Source organism: Pteronotus mesoamericanus, unplaced genomic scaffold (genome assembly GCF_021234165.1).
Source record: "Pteronotus mesoamericanus isolate MK-2021 breed Mesoamerican mustached bat unplaced genomic scaffold, CSHL_Meso_final contig_68, whole genome shotgun sequence".
NCBI lineage: Eukaryota > Metazoa > Chordata > Mammalia > Chiroptera > Mormoopidae > Pteronotus > Pteronotus mesoamericanus.
In genome coordinates, this window is record NW_026555234.1 from 22,064,295 (window position 1) to 22,082,758 (window position 18,464).

The following is an 18,464-nucleotide window of genomic DNA, read 5'->3' on the forward strand; positions in this document are numbered from 1 at the left end:
AAATATTCAAATATTCTAGGAAGAACTATGTTCCGAGTCGAATGGGCACCTTGACAAGTCTTCAGGATTGAAGAAAACTTGGGATTCCAATTTAAAAGTGAAACAATAAAGAGAGGAGGTGGAATTTTATGCAAGTTCCAACAGTGTCGTGTGTTTTTGATTTGTTGAGCTGTTTTGAAAATCAATAGTCTGCCCCGCATAGCTTTTTTTGTGGATAAAAGGCATGTGCCTTTGCCAGAATTGCTTGGAACAATGAGCAAAATTTTAAGCATATTAACAATAGTCAGCACTTATGCAGTGCTTGCTAAATTCTAGGCATATTTGAAGTGCTTTATCTGCGCTACACTGCTTTTAACTGCTTTCCTTTACTTATTCCATATATACTCCATATAGATTCCCTGAGTTACCCAGGTCCTTTCTCATTGATATCTGCAGCCCTCTCCGTCTATCCCGCCCAGCTCCTTAGCACGCCCGGGGTTTCTTGAATTGTTTATCTGGTTACCAGGCACCTAGAGCTTTCTCCTTCTGTGACTAACTTCTTTCAAGGCTAAGAGAGATTTAATGCTTTCCTCTTGACAAAACCATAATCAGACTGAAGCCTTAGAAAAGATCACTTTCAAAGAAGCAATTGAAAAAATAATGAAGAAACAAACCAAGCTGGGCTGCATAGGTCTAAAACCAAGAAATATCTAAGTTAAACAAAGGTACAGATCTGCATTATTTCAGGAATTGGTAGCAGCCCAATTTCAGGTCCACAAACCTTAATTTCTAGATTTATCTCCAAGGGAAGCTACTTTGAGTCAGCCCTTCTTGCTGTCAACTTGGTTCCTATTTCCCCCCACACATCTTACCTCTCTGTGGGTTTATGCTGGCCTTCAGAGCTCCCTATGTAAGAGCATTTCCTTCTATTGTGTGGGTCACGCATTTCTGTCAAGCTTTCAGGAGGGTCAGCGCTGAGTGTGCAGTTAGAACCAATCCAGGATGAAAACAACAGGATATTGATTGACTGATGCAGCTGTCTTTTAATTCATTTATGTTAAAGTTTTGTGTTTTTTTTTTCCTCTTGTTTTGGTGCACGTGCTTGTGTGGAAATTTTCAAAGGCACACAAAAATAGAGAAAATATACCATGAGCCTACATGGACGCATCACCCGTCATTTTCTGCCACTCTTTTATCTGATACCCCTGGGCTTGTTTGTTTATATTTAAAGCAAATCCCAGGTACTATACCCCTTTCTTGTAAGGACTTCTGTATGTTTTTTAAGAAGTAAGAACTTAAAAAAAAAAAAAAACACAATACCATCACTATACCCAATAAAATTGGCTATTATTATGTAATAGTATCTACTATTCAGGCATTTTCTATATTCACTGACTTTTTTCTCTTTTCATGGTTAATTTGTTAAAAAAGAAAAGAGTCCTAAAAATGCCAACATGTTGCATTTGGCTTGCGTGTCTGCCACCGGTGGTTGAACCCTCAGTGCAGGTTATATCCTTTAAAAACATTCTTTCAGTCTACGCTCACAGCATACTTCAGAGGTGGGAGCCACCATCTCTGTTTCACCAGTTAGAGAGTTGAGCAAGAATGTTTAGATGGCTTGTCTCAACTTGCAGGACTTCACAGGGCAGAGGCCGCCTGGATGAGGACCCAGGCTTCAAAGTCATTCTTCTCTTGTGCCGTTCTCTCTCTGCTTCTTCCCTGAGCCAGTCAGATCCTTGTTTATTTTACACACCTGCCACTTTTACCTCCATGCCACATGGCTTCTCATACCCTTTGCCCCTTCAGGGTGTCCGGCAAGTCTAGATCCCAAAGTTGTGTATTTCCCTTCCCCCACGGTAGTCAGATGCTGGTAAATCTCCAGCAGGTAAGGGTTTGGTTAAATCGTTTCTTCTGAGAGCAGACCTTGTTAGGAAGAGCAGAATGCTTTGCTGTGCTTTAAAATGGTTCCTTTTGCCCAGTGCCTGCCAGCCACACGTGGGGATGTTTTTTAGATATTCACTGTGAGAACCTGGTAGGGGCTGTGGAAGTGAAGTTCTCAAAAGTGTGGGGGCGTCCTTGACTGGGAGCCCTGAAGTTTTTAACTCTCAGACCAGTGTGGACACCGAGCCTCCAACAGGGTGTGGATTGCAGTTCAGGCTCCCCTACCTTGGCCCCAGTTCCCCATGGTCAGTGCTTGTGGGTTTGTACACTGTGAAGCTGCTGTTCTCTGTTTTTGCCTATCACTCTTCTCCAAGTTAGGGCAGAGGTCTGACATGTGACCTTACTTCCCTTACAGATTAAAGAAAGTTGTTGATTCTTTTTTTTTTTTCAGTTTATTCAGCTTTTTACTTGTTGTCAGGACAGAATGACAACTTCTGGCTTCTTACATGACTTACTGGAAACCAGTAGTTTAACCCAGTTCATACCAGTTTGTCCTTACTCAACAGTGATAGGAGCTTTTACTTGGTTTGTAGGTATGTTGGACGCATGAATGCAACACAAAGTTCTTATGCTACCATTAGTCTTTTGACCAGATGACCTCTTTTATCAGTCTTCTAACTTATTTACAATGCGATTCTGTAGGATTTGTACATTATAAAGATTGAGAATATAAATGTTTACTATTATGATGCAATAGATGAACTCAAGTTAAGCAAATGGCAACTATGACTTAGTGGAAGAGGCCTCTATGCAAAATTAATATACAACACAGTAAGTAGTGAAAACCAGTACTTAGTCATGGCATCTAAAAGGATTATGGTAAAATCCCTGCTAAAGACACAGAGAAATATACTGATTCTATCTACTTCCTTGATCTATTATTCACACTGCTTTCACTTGTATATCTTCTAACTACTAAAGAAATAACCAACCTATTTACTAGAAAAATCTACAATAAGCATGTGGAGGTGGGGAGAATGTGGGGGTTGAGGCTGCCTGGGGAGTTGCTGCCACGTGATATTATAATAACTACTTGAGAAATTCTCTTCATGGATTGCAGTGACGTTTACCTGTAATGTAATGTGGCATCCCTGTTAAATGGAGCTTCAATGTCCTGAAGTCCTTAGCACCATCCTACACAAATGCTGGCTCTGCAGCAGATGCCAAAGAACTTGTAGGCAAGTAGAAATTCAAGAGGAAAGCTCTACTGCTTATTCTCTCTCTCTCTGCTAAACAGCAATAGTATTGTGGGGTCCCTTGGAATTAGTGAGCACCCAAGTTAAAATTTAAAATAGGATATCACTATATGATTCAGAGATATAATTTTATGTCGCGATTTCCACTTAGCACTTCAAAATACGTGTGAAATTCTGGGAAGCATCGATATAAATCAGGTTACCTCAGAGAAATAACAAAACTTTCTTTAGCAAATAGTCGAACCGGAGAAGATGGAGCAGAATAGTGCTTTTCGAATGGGAGAGAAAAGTAGAGAATAATTAGAAACAGCCCCACTAAGGAAGAATCATCCAGAGAACTACAGATAGACACCAGAAATCTGTGGGAGGGAATAATATGTAGAACGAGCAAACACTAGTTTGGCTTGGAGCCAACCCTGAGCACCAGTGAGACTTACAAAGTAATGTGCAAGGCAAAAATAATGCACAGATTAAAAATCCAGCAATACAGAAAAAAGAAGGGGAGGGGAAGGGATCATTGAACATCCCTGATGAAGAGGTAACATGTGAGACTAGCAATGCACCTGAATATCTAACAGAACCAGGGATTTCCTGTGCTGCTCCGCCACCTTCCACTGCTTCTATGGTTGCCTGCCAGATGAAGGACTTGGCTTGAATCTTCATGCATATGAAAGAATACATATATTTAAATTCTATAATCACTTGGAATGCATCAAGCTGCTATGAGACATTTCTGAAGGGAAAAAATTACTGAGGGGGAATTATTTATACAAAGAAAACATGCAATGTATATCTCTTGTCCCAGGCTCAATCAAGTCCGTATGTCCTTTGACGAGAATGATAGGATTTGATGCACTATTTAAATTGGTATATCTCTCATTTTTTGAAAGTTTTAAGCACGTAGTCAATGTCTTGATAATTCTATGTAATTATTTTGCAGTGCTACAATATTAGTATATTTGAACTTGGGTTGTTATGTTCTTTCTTACTTGCCTCCCATAAAAACCTCTTAATGGAAGTTCTATATCCATGTTTACATAATGTCTTTGATAAGAGTACCTACAAAATAATACTCAGATTTAATAAACTTGTATTGACTGCTCACTATAATTTAGACAATATCCTACTTATTCATATAGAGAGTTTCGTCCTCCTCGTATCATTGCTGTAAAGTAGGCTTTAAAAAACATTATTTTGAAACAATTATAAATTAACCAGAAGTTGTAAAAGTTCAGAGAGGTCCCATGTACTCCTCACTTGGTTTTCCTCAGTGGTTACATCTTACATAAGTATAGTATGATATCAAAACCAGGAAGTTGTCATTGATATAATGTACTGTATTGTACTGTAATGCACTCTGTCATTTTTATCTCATGCGAAATTCATGTAACCGCTGCACTCAAGACACAGAACTCTTCTACCATCACAAAGATCCCCCTTCTGCTACCCTTACGGCCCTCCCCCTCCATCCGTAATGCCTGGCAATCATTAGTCTGCTCTACATCTTTATAATTCTGTAATTTCAAGATCGTGAGGAAAATGGAGTCATGGAACAGGTGACCTTGAAACTGGAATCTTTCAGTTGGTGTAATTCCCTGAGGTTCCTGCAAACTGTTGTATGTATCCGTGGCTCATACTTTTTACTACTGAAAAGTAACCCTAGTGTGGATGTACCATACTTCATTTACCTATTGAGGAAAATATTAGTTGCCTTCAGTATTTTTGGCTATTCCAAGTAAAGCTGCTATGCGCTTCTGTACAGATTTTTGTTATGTGTTTTTATTTTTAAATATTTTTTAAAATTTAATCTTTATTGTATTTTTCCCATTACCATTTAGTCCCTGTATACCTACCCACCTGCCCCACACCCCTCCAGCAATCACCACACTGTGGTCCATGAGCCCTTTTTCCTTTTTGCTCAATCCTCCCACCCCCTAGCTACCCCATTGGCTGTCATCTGTTCTCCATCTATGAGTCTGTCTCTGTTTTCCTCATTAGTTCAGTTTGTTTGTTAGATTCCCCATATGAGTGAAATCATATGGTATTTGTCTTTCTCTGACTGGATTATTTCACTTAGCATAAAATTCTCCAGGTCTATCCATACTGTTGCAAAGGGTACAATTTTCTTCTTTTTTATGGCCGAGTAGAATTCCATTATTTAATGTGATGTGTGTTTTAAAAATACATATAAGAATCACATTTCAGAGCTGAGATGAAGATAAATTGTCCAGATCACTTAACAGACTTCCAAATCCAGATATTTTTAATTTATCTCCTGAGCTGTTTTCAATGATCCTAAATTAAATGAGAACAAAGTGTTCTTTCCACAGACCGTGTACAAAAGGAATAGTTATATATTTGATTATTTCTTGATAAAATATTGGTTGTAGAATAATATCTGCTCAAAGACTTGATTGTTTTCAACATCACATATGCACATTGATTCATGCAGTTATTCCCTAAAACTCTCGTTTTGGGTGTCTAAGCAGGTGCCTGGCCCTTGAAGGCTTTTCCAAAATCCTATGTTTGTAGCACAGAGGCAGATTGCCCTATGTTTGCTGTGTTTAACAGTTTTAAATTATAGTTGGAAAACTGTCTACTCACAGATAATGTGACTGCAATAGTAATATTTAAATGTGTATTCTTAATTTAAATTTTCTGAAAGATTTGGGTTAATGTATTTTGCCTTATCTTAGGAAACAATTGCTGAGCATGCATGCACAAATACATAATCTAATTTTGCAAGGCATGCCATTCATTACTTCTTTCAAATAGGGGTGAGGTTCAGATGGATTTGTACTTACAGTTTGTTCGCAAATTAATGATTTCTTCTACTTATTCTGTGTCTCTTTCCCCAATAGCATGAAAAATTAATCAACCGGCCACAGAGTACCAAAAGAATTTCTACAGATCCTCTAGGTAAGAGTGTCCTTATACCAGAGGCGCTTTTTTTCTCATATATCTTATACTTTATGTGCTTCTTTTTATTAGAAAAAAGAAGAGAACTTTGCAAATAAATAAACACTAGGTTTATCAGCTTAATAACTGTTTTCCTTTGGAAATCATGCATGCTTAAGTCAAAACATTGAATGTAGACATAATTAAAATTTTATTAAAATCTACAAGAAATATGAACCCTCCTAAGTATTATTTTACTAAGATAGCCAGTACTTGCTTAGTTTGGTAAACAGACCACCACAGTTTGTTCTGAAATGTTGACTATTAATTGTGAGCTTTGAAGTGTGGTCACTTCAAATCTACATTGGAGAGCAACAGACTTTAAATGGAGGTATAGCATGTGAAACCAAAAAGGAAACTTGTGATATTTGATTGTGGTTTTGCGTAAATCAATTACATAATAATGGTGCCTATTTCAGGGTAGAATTTGACACTTTTATTCTACTTTAGTCTTTGAGGCAATTCATTTTATGGTGTTAATAGTTACTACTGTGATAATTTATTGGCCTTACAAAGACGTAAGTGAGTGTGCTTTGCTACTGTGTCAGACCCACTGCTGATGGCAAAGCATTCCATTCGGGGGCTGCCTTTATGGGTTTGTACAGAAAATGTGTGGGCTCTACTGAAATTACATAAGAAGAAAGTAAGAAGGAAATAAACCTTAGTGGGATAGATCCTCTCAGAGGCAATAAAACTTTTCAAAGAGAGAGCAGGCGATAACAGTAAGAACAAGATAAATAACACCAAAGCCAATCCTGCCCCCAAATAAGAAACCAAACCAAATCAAACCAAAACAACAGCAGTAGATGAAAGCCCAGCAAGTTGGTTAACTCCTGAAGAATTTGATGTTCACATAAAAGTAGCATTCTCACTACCATTGTCACAACCACTGGAAAGCACGGGGTATCCTGATCCTGGTCTTTCCTGCACGCTCCAGGAAGTCCTAGGCTGTTACACTGCGTGGCCTTGCATAGCCAATGCCATTTGAACCGTTGGAGGAAGGATAACGGAGATGACATCAGAGCAGGATTAAACCATAAAAAGCTTTAAATGCTAAGTGAAGAAGTAGAGACAGTAGTTTGTAAGACATTTATTGCCCTGGCTGGTGTGCCTCAGTGGGTTGAGTGCTGGCCTGTGAACCAAAAAGTTGCTGATTCGATTCTCAAGTCAGGGCACATGCCTGGGTTGTGGGCCAGGTCCCCAGCTGGGGGCGTACAAGAGGCAACTGATTGATGTATCTCTCACACATTGATGCTTCTCTCCCTCTCTTTCTCCCTCCCTTCTCCTCTCTCTAAAAATAAATAAATAAAATCTTTTTAGAAAGGGATTTATTAACAAGAAATAGCTAAAATCAGATTAGACTAAAAACTTCTATTTATTAATTGGGTGAAAGACTAAAATTAGTCAAAACTGATAGCAGAGATACGAATTGGCACCCTGGTTCCTGTAATTCTCCAGAAGAGAGAGGCAGGTCATGATTGAGACCAAGTCAGTAAGTCTGGAAAGTGGGGGAAGTATCTGAGGCATGTTTAGAGTTAGGGCCACTAGAACTCAGGAACAAGGGTGAAAAAAATAGGCTTTGAAAAATTTGAATAATATTACATGTTTTAGCTTGCTCAACTGAGTGGTCACATTTATTATAAAAGTTGATAGAGTGAAAAGATCAGGTGAAGAGAGGAAAAGGCTGAAGGTGATTTTGATTTGAGAAACAGGAAGTATGAATTCACTGTGGCTTACACTGGTAAAGATAATTAGGAGGTGAACACTGCAAATGCTATACCAGAATTTAGGAAAACAGATCTGCAGAGGAAAATATAGTAGATCTGGGCTATTTCATAAAGAGGAGATGGTTAAGCCAGTAAGAGCTGATGAATTCGTTGAGGGGAGATGATAGAAATAGGAGAGGCCTGAGAGAGGAAGCAGTAATTCAGCAGTAGCACGAGGAAGGGACTCAGCAAAGCAGAAAGACGTATGTGTAGGAGAGGGGAGGGCAGAACCTGGGTTGGCCACGGAACTCAAGGGAAGGAGTTAAATGCCTTGTGAAATCAGAGAAGATGCAGACTGAGCATCAGCTGTTGTAGGTAGTAATTAGGAGGGCTCTAGGAAGATTGGAAGGGCTTCAATAATTTTAAAAGAAGGTACAGAATCCCTAAAGCGACATTTTAAGAGGTGAGTCAGTAGTGATGAACCTGAGGCATCAAGTTTATGTTAGGCATTAAAACATTTTATGGTAGAAGGCAAAAGATGTATACAATCTGAAGAGAAACCACAGTATAGGGAATATAGTCAATAATTTTGTGATAACTAGGTATGTTGCCAGATGGGTACCAGAAATGTCAGGGGGAATATTCTCTGAAGTATATTATTGTCTAAGCATTATGCTGTACACCTGAAACCAATAGAAAATAATACTGAAAGTTTAAAAAATGATAATAAAATAGAGGTCCTTGTCCTTTAGCTCTGAAAAAAAAAAAAGATTTTATGGTAAAAGAAGGGGAGAGAGAGCTCATAGCAGGAGCAGAGAAAAGAGAGACTTGAGAGTGTTTGTAAAAAGTATGGCAAGAACCTGTGGTGAGGAAGAGATTAAGGAACAGGTGCAGAGTGCAATTACTTGATGAAAAACACTGTGGGGGATGGAATCTGGCAAACACGAGGAGTGAAATTTTGTAAGAAAATGATTTTGAAATGAAAACAAAGTTACGAGAACTCAGGTCAAATGGCTTTGGGAAAAGTAGGAGAATCGGCTGAGGGAAACAGAATGAGTGTGAGTTCGGGACTTAAAGATAATAGAAGAGATTTAAGTCATTGCTCTGGGAAAATTTAAAGTGAGTCCGAGAAAAGGATTTTTTTTTTTTTTTACTGGATTTTAAGGTGCTAAGAGCTCAAATGGTGTAAAAAGCCTAGAGGTTGTTGATCGTATTCAGCATAGGTTCATAACCCTGGGCAGCCCAGTAGTTAGTTGCATACAGTGTGAGGAAAGCAGAACTGAGGATTGACAAAATGACAACAATGAAAGCTAAAGCGGACAACAGAACTTAAGGAAGATTCAAGACCTTTCTTGAAGTACACAATTAGTCATCAGTTGGGAGAAGCATGTGAAACCCAGTGGGGATAACTGAGTGGCCAGGGCCATCAGAGGGGTAAATGACTGTATTAGTAGGGATGGGGCAAGGAGAATATGAAGCAGGAGCAATGAAACAAAGGCTGTGGCAATTGCTGGTGGGCAGTAACATTGAGAAGCTGAGGCCGTGGAGGTGGAATACTTCTGGTTGATGAGAATTGGCCATGAGAGTCCGTTTCTAATATGGAGTCATGCGTGCCTCATTGATTGCTGACAAGATTAAGGAACTGTGTGGTCAGTGGCATTACTGGTGATGAACATAGTTGCTGATGATCTTGCCAGCTGATGGCAACAGATACGTGATGTGGACAGTGAGGGGAAGGCCTATCCATGGAGCATGGACAGGGAAATCAAAGTACTGCATGATGGGAGCGGAATGTTGCTTTGAAAGTGAAAATAGAGAGCAAGGATGCATTGACTCCATTGCCAGAGTAGCCTCCACAGAAAAGTGGAATGAAGATGATGCGTAGTGTAAAATCAAGTGCGATTTGTGTGAGCAGGTCGATAGAAGGAGTACCTGCGTAGAAGGTGGCAGATAGTCTTTATTCACACCAGACCAGGGAAAAAAGGAGCAGTGGCGAGCATGAGAGCAGGAAAAAGTGACTGTGAGGCAGGCTCGTGCTGGCGTGTGGAAAGAGACAGAAAGCAGAGTTGGGGCTTTTACTGAGTGATGGGTCTGAGTTCCACAATGAAGAAAATAACAACAGAAATATGAATCATGAGCTTAGGTGGCAGACAGGAGTCAGAGGGTAAGGGAAGAGGTATGTGGAACATACTGAGTATAGACGAAGGAGACGTTTGTGGTTCTAAACACTAGTCCTGATGCCGGGGTAATGTTGGTGTGAAGAACCTCCCACGGAACTGCTCTTTGGGTAGTGGAGCTTAGAGAGTCCATGTGCGTCTGTGGTTGGGGGTATGTGAGAACTGTCCAGGTGCTCCGATAATTTATGCATCAGATTAGTTTAATGAAAACAAAGTATATTTTGAACCAAAAAATACCCTTTGCCATAGTGCAACTTAAAGTCGGGTTGAGAGCTTGTTAAAAATATCAAGTTTTGCCTGCACCCTAGTCATAACAAAGTAGACTATGTGGGACAGGGCCTACACAGCACTGGACAAGCCCTTCTGGCTCACAGGGAAGTTAAAAAGTTGAGAAGCATTTCCCAACTCTCTGCAACAGGTGTTTCCTCAGGAAAAAGCCCCCAAAATTCAAAGGCTCTCAATGGTTCACCTGGGTGACCCCAAATCTTTCTACTACTCAGAGGACAAACCAGATAGCACTTACATTTCCTGCAAACAGGTACAGAGGGTTAAATAAGCACATCCCCTGAGAAAGAGCCCTAACACGCTGTCCCCCATGTGCCTGGCAGAAGCCCTGTGGGATAACTTGCTCTACTGGTTGGCTGAGGAGCTCTCGGAGGAAAACGCCACGTGCCTCTCCTCGTCCCTCCCTCTTCGCCGCAGCACCGTTCAGCTCATCAAACTGAAGAACCCAGATGATCTCACAGAGCAGATCCACGAACTTCTTTGCTTCTGGAAAAAATCACTCCCAAATGCCACCGATAAACTTCGCCTTCTGGCTCGTCATCTCTGCAAGATTGGCAGGAGTGATCTTTCCAAAGAGCTCAAGTTCAAGTGGGAAAATAAAGTGTTCACCGACCCACAGCAGTGGTTCGATATGGCAGAGTAAAGCCGGTTGTTCTTTCTTTGGGTCATAGTTGGTTGGAAGATAGTTTCTGTCAACATTTTACTAATGACTTCCAAGTAATTTGAAGTGAATCTGTCCGACAGATGGGCTGTTGAGGCAAGTGGCAAAGCACCAATCGGACAATGAAAAGCCTTTTAGGTTTGAGTGCTCTTTCAGGGGTCAGTGATCTATGTTCTGCAAACGTGACCGCCTTGGGTCTAGCCAAACTTAATAGCATCTGCACTACAGTTTGCTCTGTTCACATTTTAATAGCTGAGGTCACTTTCTAAGTGTAAAGGGAAAAATATGATACATAGAATCCCTTTTTTATTGTAACCTATCTACTTAAAAGTAAAATACATTTCCAGGATCCCAATCAATTCCCCCTCCTTACATGGGTACCATGGAGCCCCCAGGTAACAATGCCGAATAAACTGGGCTGCAGAGACCTGTTATGGATGATAGCAAATCACTTTCAGAAAACAGACAAGCTCTCACTAACTTAAAAATGGAATAACACTTCAGCCACTTACTGCCACAAAGTTTTCTTTTAATAAAATGTAGCCTGAAATAGGGAAAACCTCCTGTTTTATTATTAGTAGGATGAAGCAAGAGCAGAGGAAATGCAGTATCAGTGAAAACTCCAGGGCCCTTTCACCTACTTAGGAGAAAAACTCTGCTTTTAAATCAGTTTGAGAGAAACCCGATTACATAAGCCCTGTAAAAATAGTAAAAATCCCCACAAAACTAGAAGAAAAAAATACTAATTATTAAAGCCCTCCATCACTGATAATCCCTGTTAGTGTCTAATGTCTAGTGTCTAAAGCTCTGAGACTGTGGAAAACCTAACATCTCTTTGCTCCCTGAAGTAACGTGAAATGAATGGGACATTACTCTGTTTTCCCAGCTCATTAATGCAAGCCAATCAGGGCCTTGGCTTGCAAGCAACAGTATTCAATTATTGAATACCTACAAATTAATGAAATTACATGAAAAACTAAACATGTACATGATTCTGAAATTTAAAGTCAAGATTTCCTTTGATGAATTAACCAGGGACTCCCTTAGATGTCTATTTTGTCATATACTGAAAAAGGAGATTCCAATTTTCACTTTCCTATTAAGAAACATTTACTAGTCAAGATTTTTATTATTTTTATAGAAAGCTACAGTATTTTTCATGTGTTCTTGGAATGTAGAAAACAGACTGAAATGTTCATTGCTTTTCTGACTCCATAACAAAAAAGTGAATAAAATCCCCCCGCGTTTCCAACACTAGAGATCACTATTATAAACATTTTTGGTTTATTTTCTTTCAGGGTTTCCTTTTTCCTGGAGGGACACGTCTCTAATTCCCTGTGTATATAGAGGTCTCTAAATGCCCTCACCTGTGTGCTCACGTCCACGCACACGGGTCCCTTCACACAGTTTACCTCACCCACCCGCTCACTCGGATCTTCCATCTTCTCTCCACGCGCTCACATCGCATAAGCACTCTCACGCCTCCACGCACACCCCTCCCACACACTTCTCACAAGAACAGCCTTAAACACCTTTATATATGCCCTTCACACACAAACACAGTCTCGCACCCACTGGCGCATCCTCACAGGCACGTGCGTTCTACCGCAAATACACATCCTTCTGCCTGCTCCGCGCCCCCATCTCGCATGTCTTACTCCCAGACAACTCCACACACACATCCCTTACACACACAGTCCCAGATCCACTTGTACACGCTCACCTATGTTTTCACAAGCTCTCTCACACACACCTTGTGGCTGCATCTCATATGCACATACATTCTATCATTAACATACATATTCCACAGACACGCACACGCGAACCACCCTCTCACTTCACTTGTACACCCTTAAACACACACAGACCTACTCCTCCCCCACCCTGCTCTCTCACCTCTCCTTCCTACACACACACTTATTTACATACATACAGAGCTTCACAGGCTCACATTCTTCATACACACACTCTGACAAACATATTTTTCCCGGAATTTTTAAAAAACTACGTATATTTTTGCAACTGTAAAAAAATAATAAAGTATGTACAGGAAAAAAGAGGATCACCTCTTCAGCACCTCCCCCTCCCTGGGTGCTCCAAGGATTCAGTCCCCTACACGCCCACCGTGCCCCGCCACACCCCGCGCTCGAGCCCCTGCGCTCTGTCTGCGGGGCCGGCCGTGGGGCTCATATCGGCTTCTTGCCGGGCTTGGGTAATGGAGACTGGGAGGCAGGGAGGAAGTGAGTTAGGCTATTCCCCTTTCTTCCTCCTTCAAATTCAACATGGCCAAGCTGTGCCCCTCACCCCAAGGCCACTGCCCTTCACCTCTCTGGACAGCCCTGGCCTGGGTTTTGCGTCAATTCGGCGGGGGGAGCGGCTCTATTGCCACACCGCCCCTTGTGGATCCCCCACACCCTGCCCACCCTTTTAACGTAAATCCTCCTTTAATTATCTTCACTTGAGTGTGTTGTATGTTTCATATTGAGACCCTGACACTTCCCATAGCAACTTATTTTTTTTTCTGGAATGAGATCATAGATATACAGTTGAAAACATTACTGTCTTTTATTAAATTATGAGCATTTTCCAACGCCTTTGGATATTTTGATACCTGCATAAAATCCCATTTCATAGCATTGCCATATTAGTTTTAGTATTATATATTTTAGAAATTTAAAAACATGGAATTTTTATGTCTGGCTTTTTTATGCAACCTTATGTTGTTGAAATTCATCCTCTTTTTTTGGCAATAGTTAGTTCTTCCCCATTAATACATAATATGCCATTATATGCATATATTAAAAATTACATATCTATTCCACTATAGATAACACTTCAATATATTCCAATTTGGAGCTATTATAAACAGTGTTTTTATGAACATCTGTGTATACCTTTTGGTGAACATACATATTTTTTCAAGTATATACCTAAGAGCATAATAATTGGTTATCATAATTAAATCTTTACCCTTTTATTGTATATTCAGGTGACTTCCCTCTTTTCATAAAAATAAGACTGCAATGACCACTTTTCTACATATGTATGTGAATTATTATTTAATTAGTATAAACTTTTAGAAATAAAATTACCTGTTAGGAACATTTTTGAGGCTTCTGATACACATTGTCAAATTGCCATTTTGTTTTCTAATCAACAAGTTAGAAAGACTCCTAGCAAAACAGTACTTTCAAATATAAATATATATATGTATGTATGATGTCAACTTGAAGTACATGACATGAAATTCTATATCCTAGGTAAACCAGCATCATCTTCAATTGCTATATTGAGGAAAAAAGATTTTGGCTTAAATCTTTTACAGCATTTCCTCTGTTAATGAATACAGTAGGGTCTGTCCAGAAAAAGTCCAGCCACTGTTAATGTAATGAGAATGGTTTGCACAACATTGATGAAACCTGGCATCCAAGGACAGTGAATTGGAATGTGCATGCATGAACAATGATGATTTCACTGTATTAGTCAGTGAGGGCGAAAGGTGCCATTGAGAGAGCATGTGTCCTGTGTGGCTGTCACATTCAGAATGACTGGATTAGTAGAGCAAAATATCTGCATCAGATTTTGCATTAAGCTTGAACATTCCTCAGTGAAAACTATTCAGATGATTCATAAGGCTGCAGCTATGCGCAAAGCTGATTGTCGGCTTCATCGTGACAAGGAGCCCACTTATGCATCATGTCTTATGCAGTTTCTTAGTGAAACATCAAATCACCCAGGTGACTCAGCCCCCTTATGGCCCAGAATTGGTGCCCTGCAACTTCTTTCTTTTCCCCAAACTAAAGTCACCTTTGAAAAGGAAGAGATTTCAGACTGTGGATGAGATTCAGGACAACACGACGGGGCAGCTGATGGGGACTGGGAGAGCGGTGTGAGGTTGGTGCCCAGGCGCCTACCCTGATGGGGACTGAAGCGTCATTGTCTTATACACAATGATTCTTGTATCTTGTATCTTCTTCAGTGAATGTTTCTATTTTCCACATTGCATGGCTGGATACCTTCTGGACAGACCTCATATTTCATTGACATTGTCATTTCAAAAAGTATTGGAAAGGAAAATAATATAGCAGAGATGTGAACATATTTCCAGGATGTCAGAGAGCTGATGGTATCAAAAAAATAAATTCCAGTAAAAGGATGTTAAATTCATTTATTCAAAAGATATATGTTGAACAGAAACTCTGGGCCAGGCTATCTGTTCAACACTAGAAGAACAAAAACAAGAGATAGGCCCCTGGGTTACGTTTTTTGTTTAAAAGAAGAGCGAATGAATGAGATCAACACGCTGTTTATGGCCTATAATGAACCGGGCTCTTTATGCGTAGCTCCTTACAAGTATTCACTCATTTAAGTCTCCTGATTTCCTGTGAGGTAGGTACACTGCCTTGTTTAATCAGAGAGGAACCTGGAGACTAGAGAGTTTGAGTGCCTTGCCTAAGATCACAAGTGAGTGACACAGACAGGATTCAAACACGTAACTGTCACCAAATTAAGAAGAAAGAAAGGAAATATATTTATTTTTCCTATTACCCTCAACTTTCTATATCTATACTTCTCATTTTGCAAAACAACCTTTCTAACTCATATCGTGGTGCACATAGATGCTCGTTTTGAGGATGGGCACAGGAGACGGGCGGGGAGTGCGATGTGACTTCCTCGGTACTTGTCCCGGCTCAATTAGTTCAATGTTCTCTTAGGTTTGTTTAAGGAACTGATAGGTTAGTGTAATATTGAAAATTGAGAAAACATAAATTGGTGTGGCATAAATACTGTTTTTGTTTGCAGCAGTATCAATAGTCACCAATAATTAAGAGCTAATTTTCTGCAACTTGGCTCAGTCACATCACGAACCTTTGAAACAGTGGCTGTAAAATAGGACTATTTAGCAATTAAGCCTTGGACCTGATTACTGAGGTGTCTATTTTACACAAGAAGGTAAGAATGCTTTTGTTATATATAGAGCCAAGCTATGCACCTTGAATAAAAAAATTTCATTAATGAAAAGCTCTGACAACCACTATTTTGCTAATTATTGAACACCAAATTTTACAAATAAAATATAAAATACAGGGCCTGGCAAAAATAGCGTCCCTTTTTATTACAAAATCATAAGAATGCAATTCTGTAACATAACAATATCGCACTCAAACATACCATATGACACTTTAGGTGAAATGTTCAAATTAAAACTATAAATTATTACACCTGTATTATTACCCTACAACCCACACTCAGGCAGGTGTTACTTTTGCCAGGTCCTGTAGTTCTAACACATATTACTCTGATTAACAAAACCTGTGATGTCAAACCATCATTACATTCTTCATGTTTACCATATGTGGAGTGTAAATTTAATGTCAGAGCAATTGATTATTCCTAAAAAAATGCAGCTTAAATAAACACATAGACAATCTTGCATTGTATATTCTGAAGTATTTTACAGTAAAACAGAAGCACCTTAACAAAAGTTAGGTAGACTTTGACAACATCACCATCTAGTATTCAAAATAGCAAAATTTGATGGGGAAAGTGTTATTTTTCTAACTCAGTGCTTCTTTTTTTAATTTTAATTGTTTGAGCTGTTAACAGTTGTTCCCGCTTTTTCTCCCTTTCCCCACCCCAAGCCAGTCCCCATATTGTCCGTCTCCGTGCGCCATGCATGAATGTTCTTTGGTTAATCCCTTCACCATCTTTCATCCCGTTCTCCTGCTTCCTTTCCAGCAGCTGTCAGTCTGTTTGACATATCTAAGCTTCTGTTATTATTTTGTTCGTTAGTTTATTATGTTCATTAGATTCCATATATAAATGAGCTCATGTGGAATTTTTCTTTCACTGAGTGGCTTGATTCACTTAGCATAATGTTCTCCAGGTCCATCCATGCTGTTGCAAAATGTAAGGGTTTCTTCTTTTTTACTGCTGCATAATATTCCATTGTGTAAATGTACTACAGCTCTTTTATCCACTCAACTACTGATGGGCGTTTAGACTGTTTCCCAAACTTGTCTATTGTAAATAGCACTGCTATAAATATAGTGGTGCATATTTTGTTTTGTTTTGTTTTGGTGTTTCTAGATCCTTGGTGTGTATTCCCAGAAGTAGAACCACTGGGTCAAAAGGGAGTTCTATTTTTATTTTTTGAAGAATACTCCATATTGTTTTCCACAGTGGTTGTACCAGTCTGCACTCCCACCAACAGTGCATGAAGTTTCCCTTTTCTCCACATCCTCACCAACAGTTTGTTGATTTATTGATGGGAGCCATTCTGACAGGTATAAGGTGACATTTTATTGAGGTTTTAATTTGCATTTCTCTAGTGATTAGTGATGGTGAGCATTTTCTCACATGACTATAGGCCCTCTCTATGTCCTCTTTGGGGAAGTGCCTATGCAGGTCTTTTTCCCCTTTCTTCATTGGGTTGTTTGTCTTCCTGGCAATGAGTTTTATTAATTCTTTTTGTATTTTGGAGCTTAAACCCTTGTCAGATGTATCATTGGCAAAAATGTTCTTCTACACAGTGGGTTCCCTATTCGTCTTGCTGATATTTTTTTGATTTTTGTTTGTTTTTTTTTTAGCTGTACAGAAGCTTTTTAATTTGACGTAGCCCCATTTTTTGCTTTGTTTCCAGTGCCATAGGAGATGTATCAGAAAAAATATTACTATGTTGAATATCTGAGATTTTACTAGCTAAGTCGTCTTCTATGATTTTTATGGCTTCATGATTTACATTTAAGTCTTTTATCCCTTTTGAGTTTATTTACATGTATAGTGTAAGTTAGTGGTCTAGATTCTTTTTTTTTTTTTTTTTTTTGCATGGACCAGTCCAGTTTTTCCAACACCATTTTTATTGTAGAGACTGTCTTTGCTCCATTGTATGCCCTTGCTACCTTTGTCAAATATCAATTGATCATACAGGTGTGGGTTTATTCCTGGGCTCTTTGTTCTGTTCCATTGATCTCTATGTATGTTGTTGTGCCTATACCAGGCTGGTTTTATTCCAGTGTCCTTACAGTATAGTTTGATATCAGGAGTTGTGATATCTCCAGCTTTGTTCTTTCAGAAGATTGTTAAGGCTGTTTGGGGTCTTTTTTGTTTCCATATAAATTTTTGGAATGTTTGTTCTAGTTCTGTATGCCATTGGTATTTTAAAATGAAATTCATTGAATGTATAGATTTCTTTTGGTAGAATGCCCATTTTAATGATGTTATTTCTTCCAATCCACGAACATGTTATATTCTTCCACTTCTTTATATCTTCCTTAATTTCTTTCCTCAATATTCTATAGTTTTCCAAGTACAGGTTGAATTTATTTCTAGGTACCTTTTTTTTGTTGTTGCAGTAGTAAATGGAATTGTTTCCTTAGTTTCTCTTTCTTAAGTTCATTATTAGCGCATAAAAATGCCATTGATTTCTGGGTATTAATTTTTTATCCTGCTACCCTGCTGAATTCATTTAATTAGGTCTAGTAGTTTTTTGGTGGAGTCTTAAGGGTTTTCTATATATAATATCATGTCATCACAAATAATGACAGCTTTATTTCTTCCT

The 18,464-nt window shown here is 39.2% G+C and overlaps 1 protein-coding gene across 1 annotated transcript in view; it reads left to right on the forward strand.

Annotated features, from left to right (window-relative positions):
- Nucleotides 1–10,885, forward strand: part of DTHD1 (death domain containing 1) — a 53,930-nt gene extending 43,045 nt beyond the window's left edge. The window contains exons 9-10 of the mRNA XM_054582248.1: nucleotides 5,978–6,035; nucleotides 10,566–10,885. Of these exons, the coding sequence (XP_054438223.1) occupies nucleotides 5,978–6,035; nucleotides 10,566–10,885 (378 nt within the window). The remainder of the gene's footprint in view (nucleotides 1–5,977; nucleotides 6,036–10,565) is intronic.
- The last annotated feature ends 7,579 nt before the right edge of the window (nucleotides 10,886–18,464 follow it).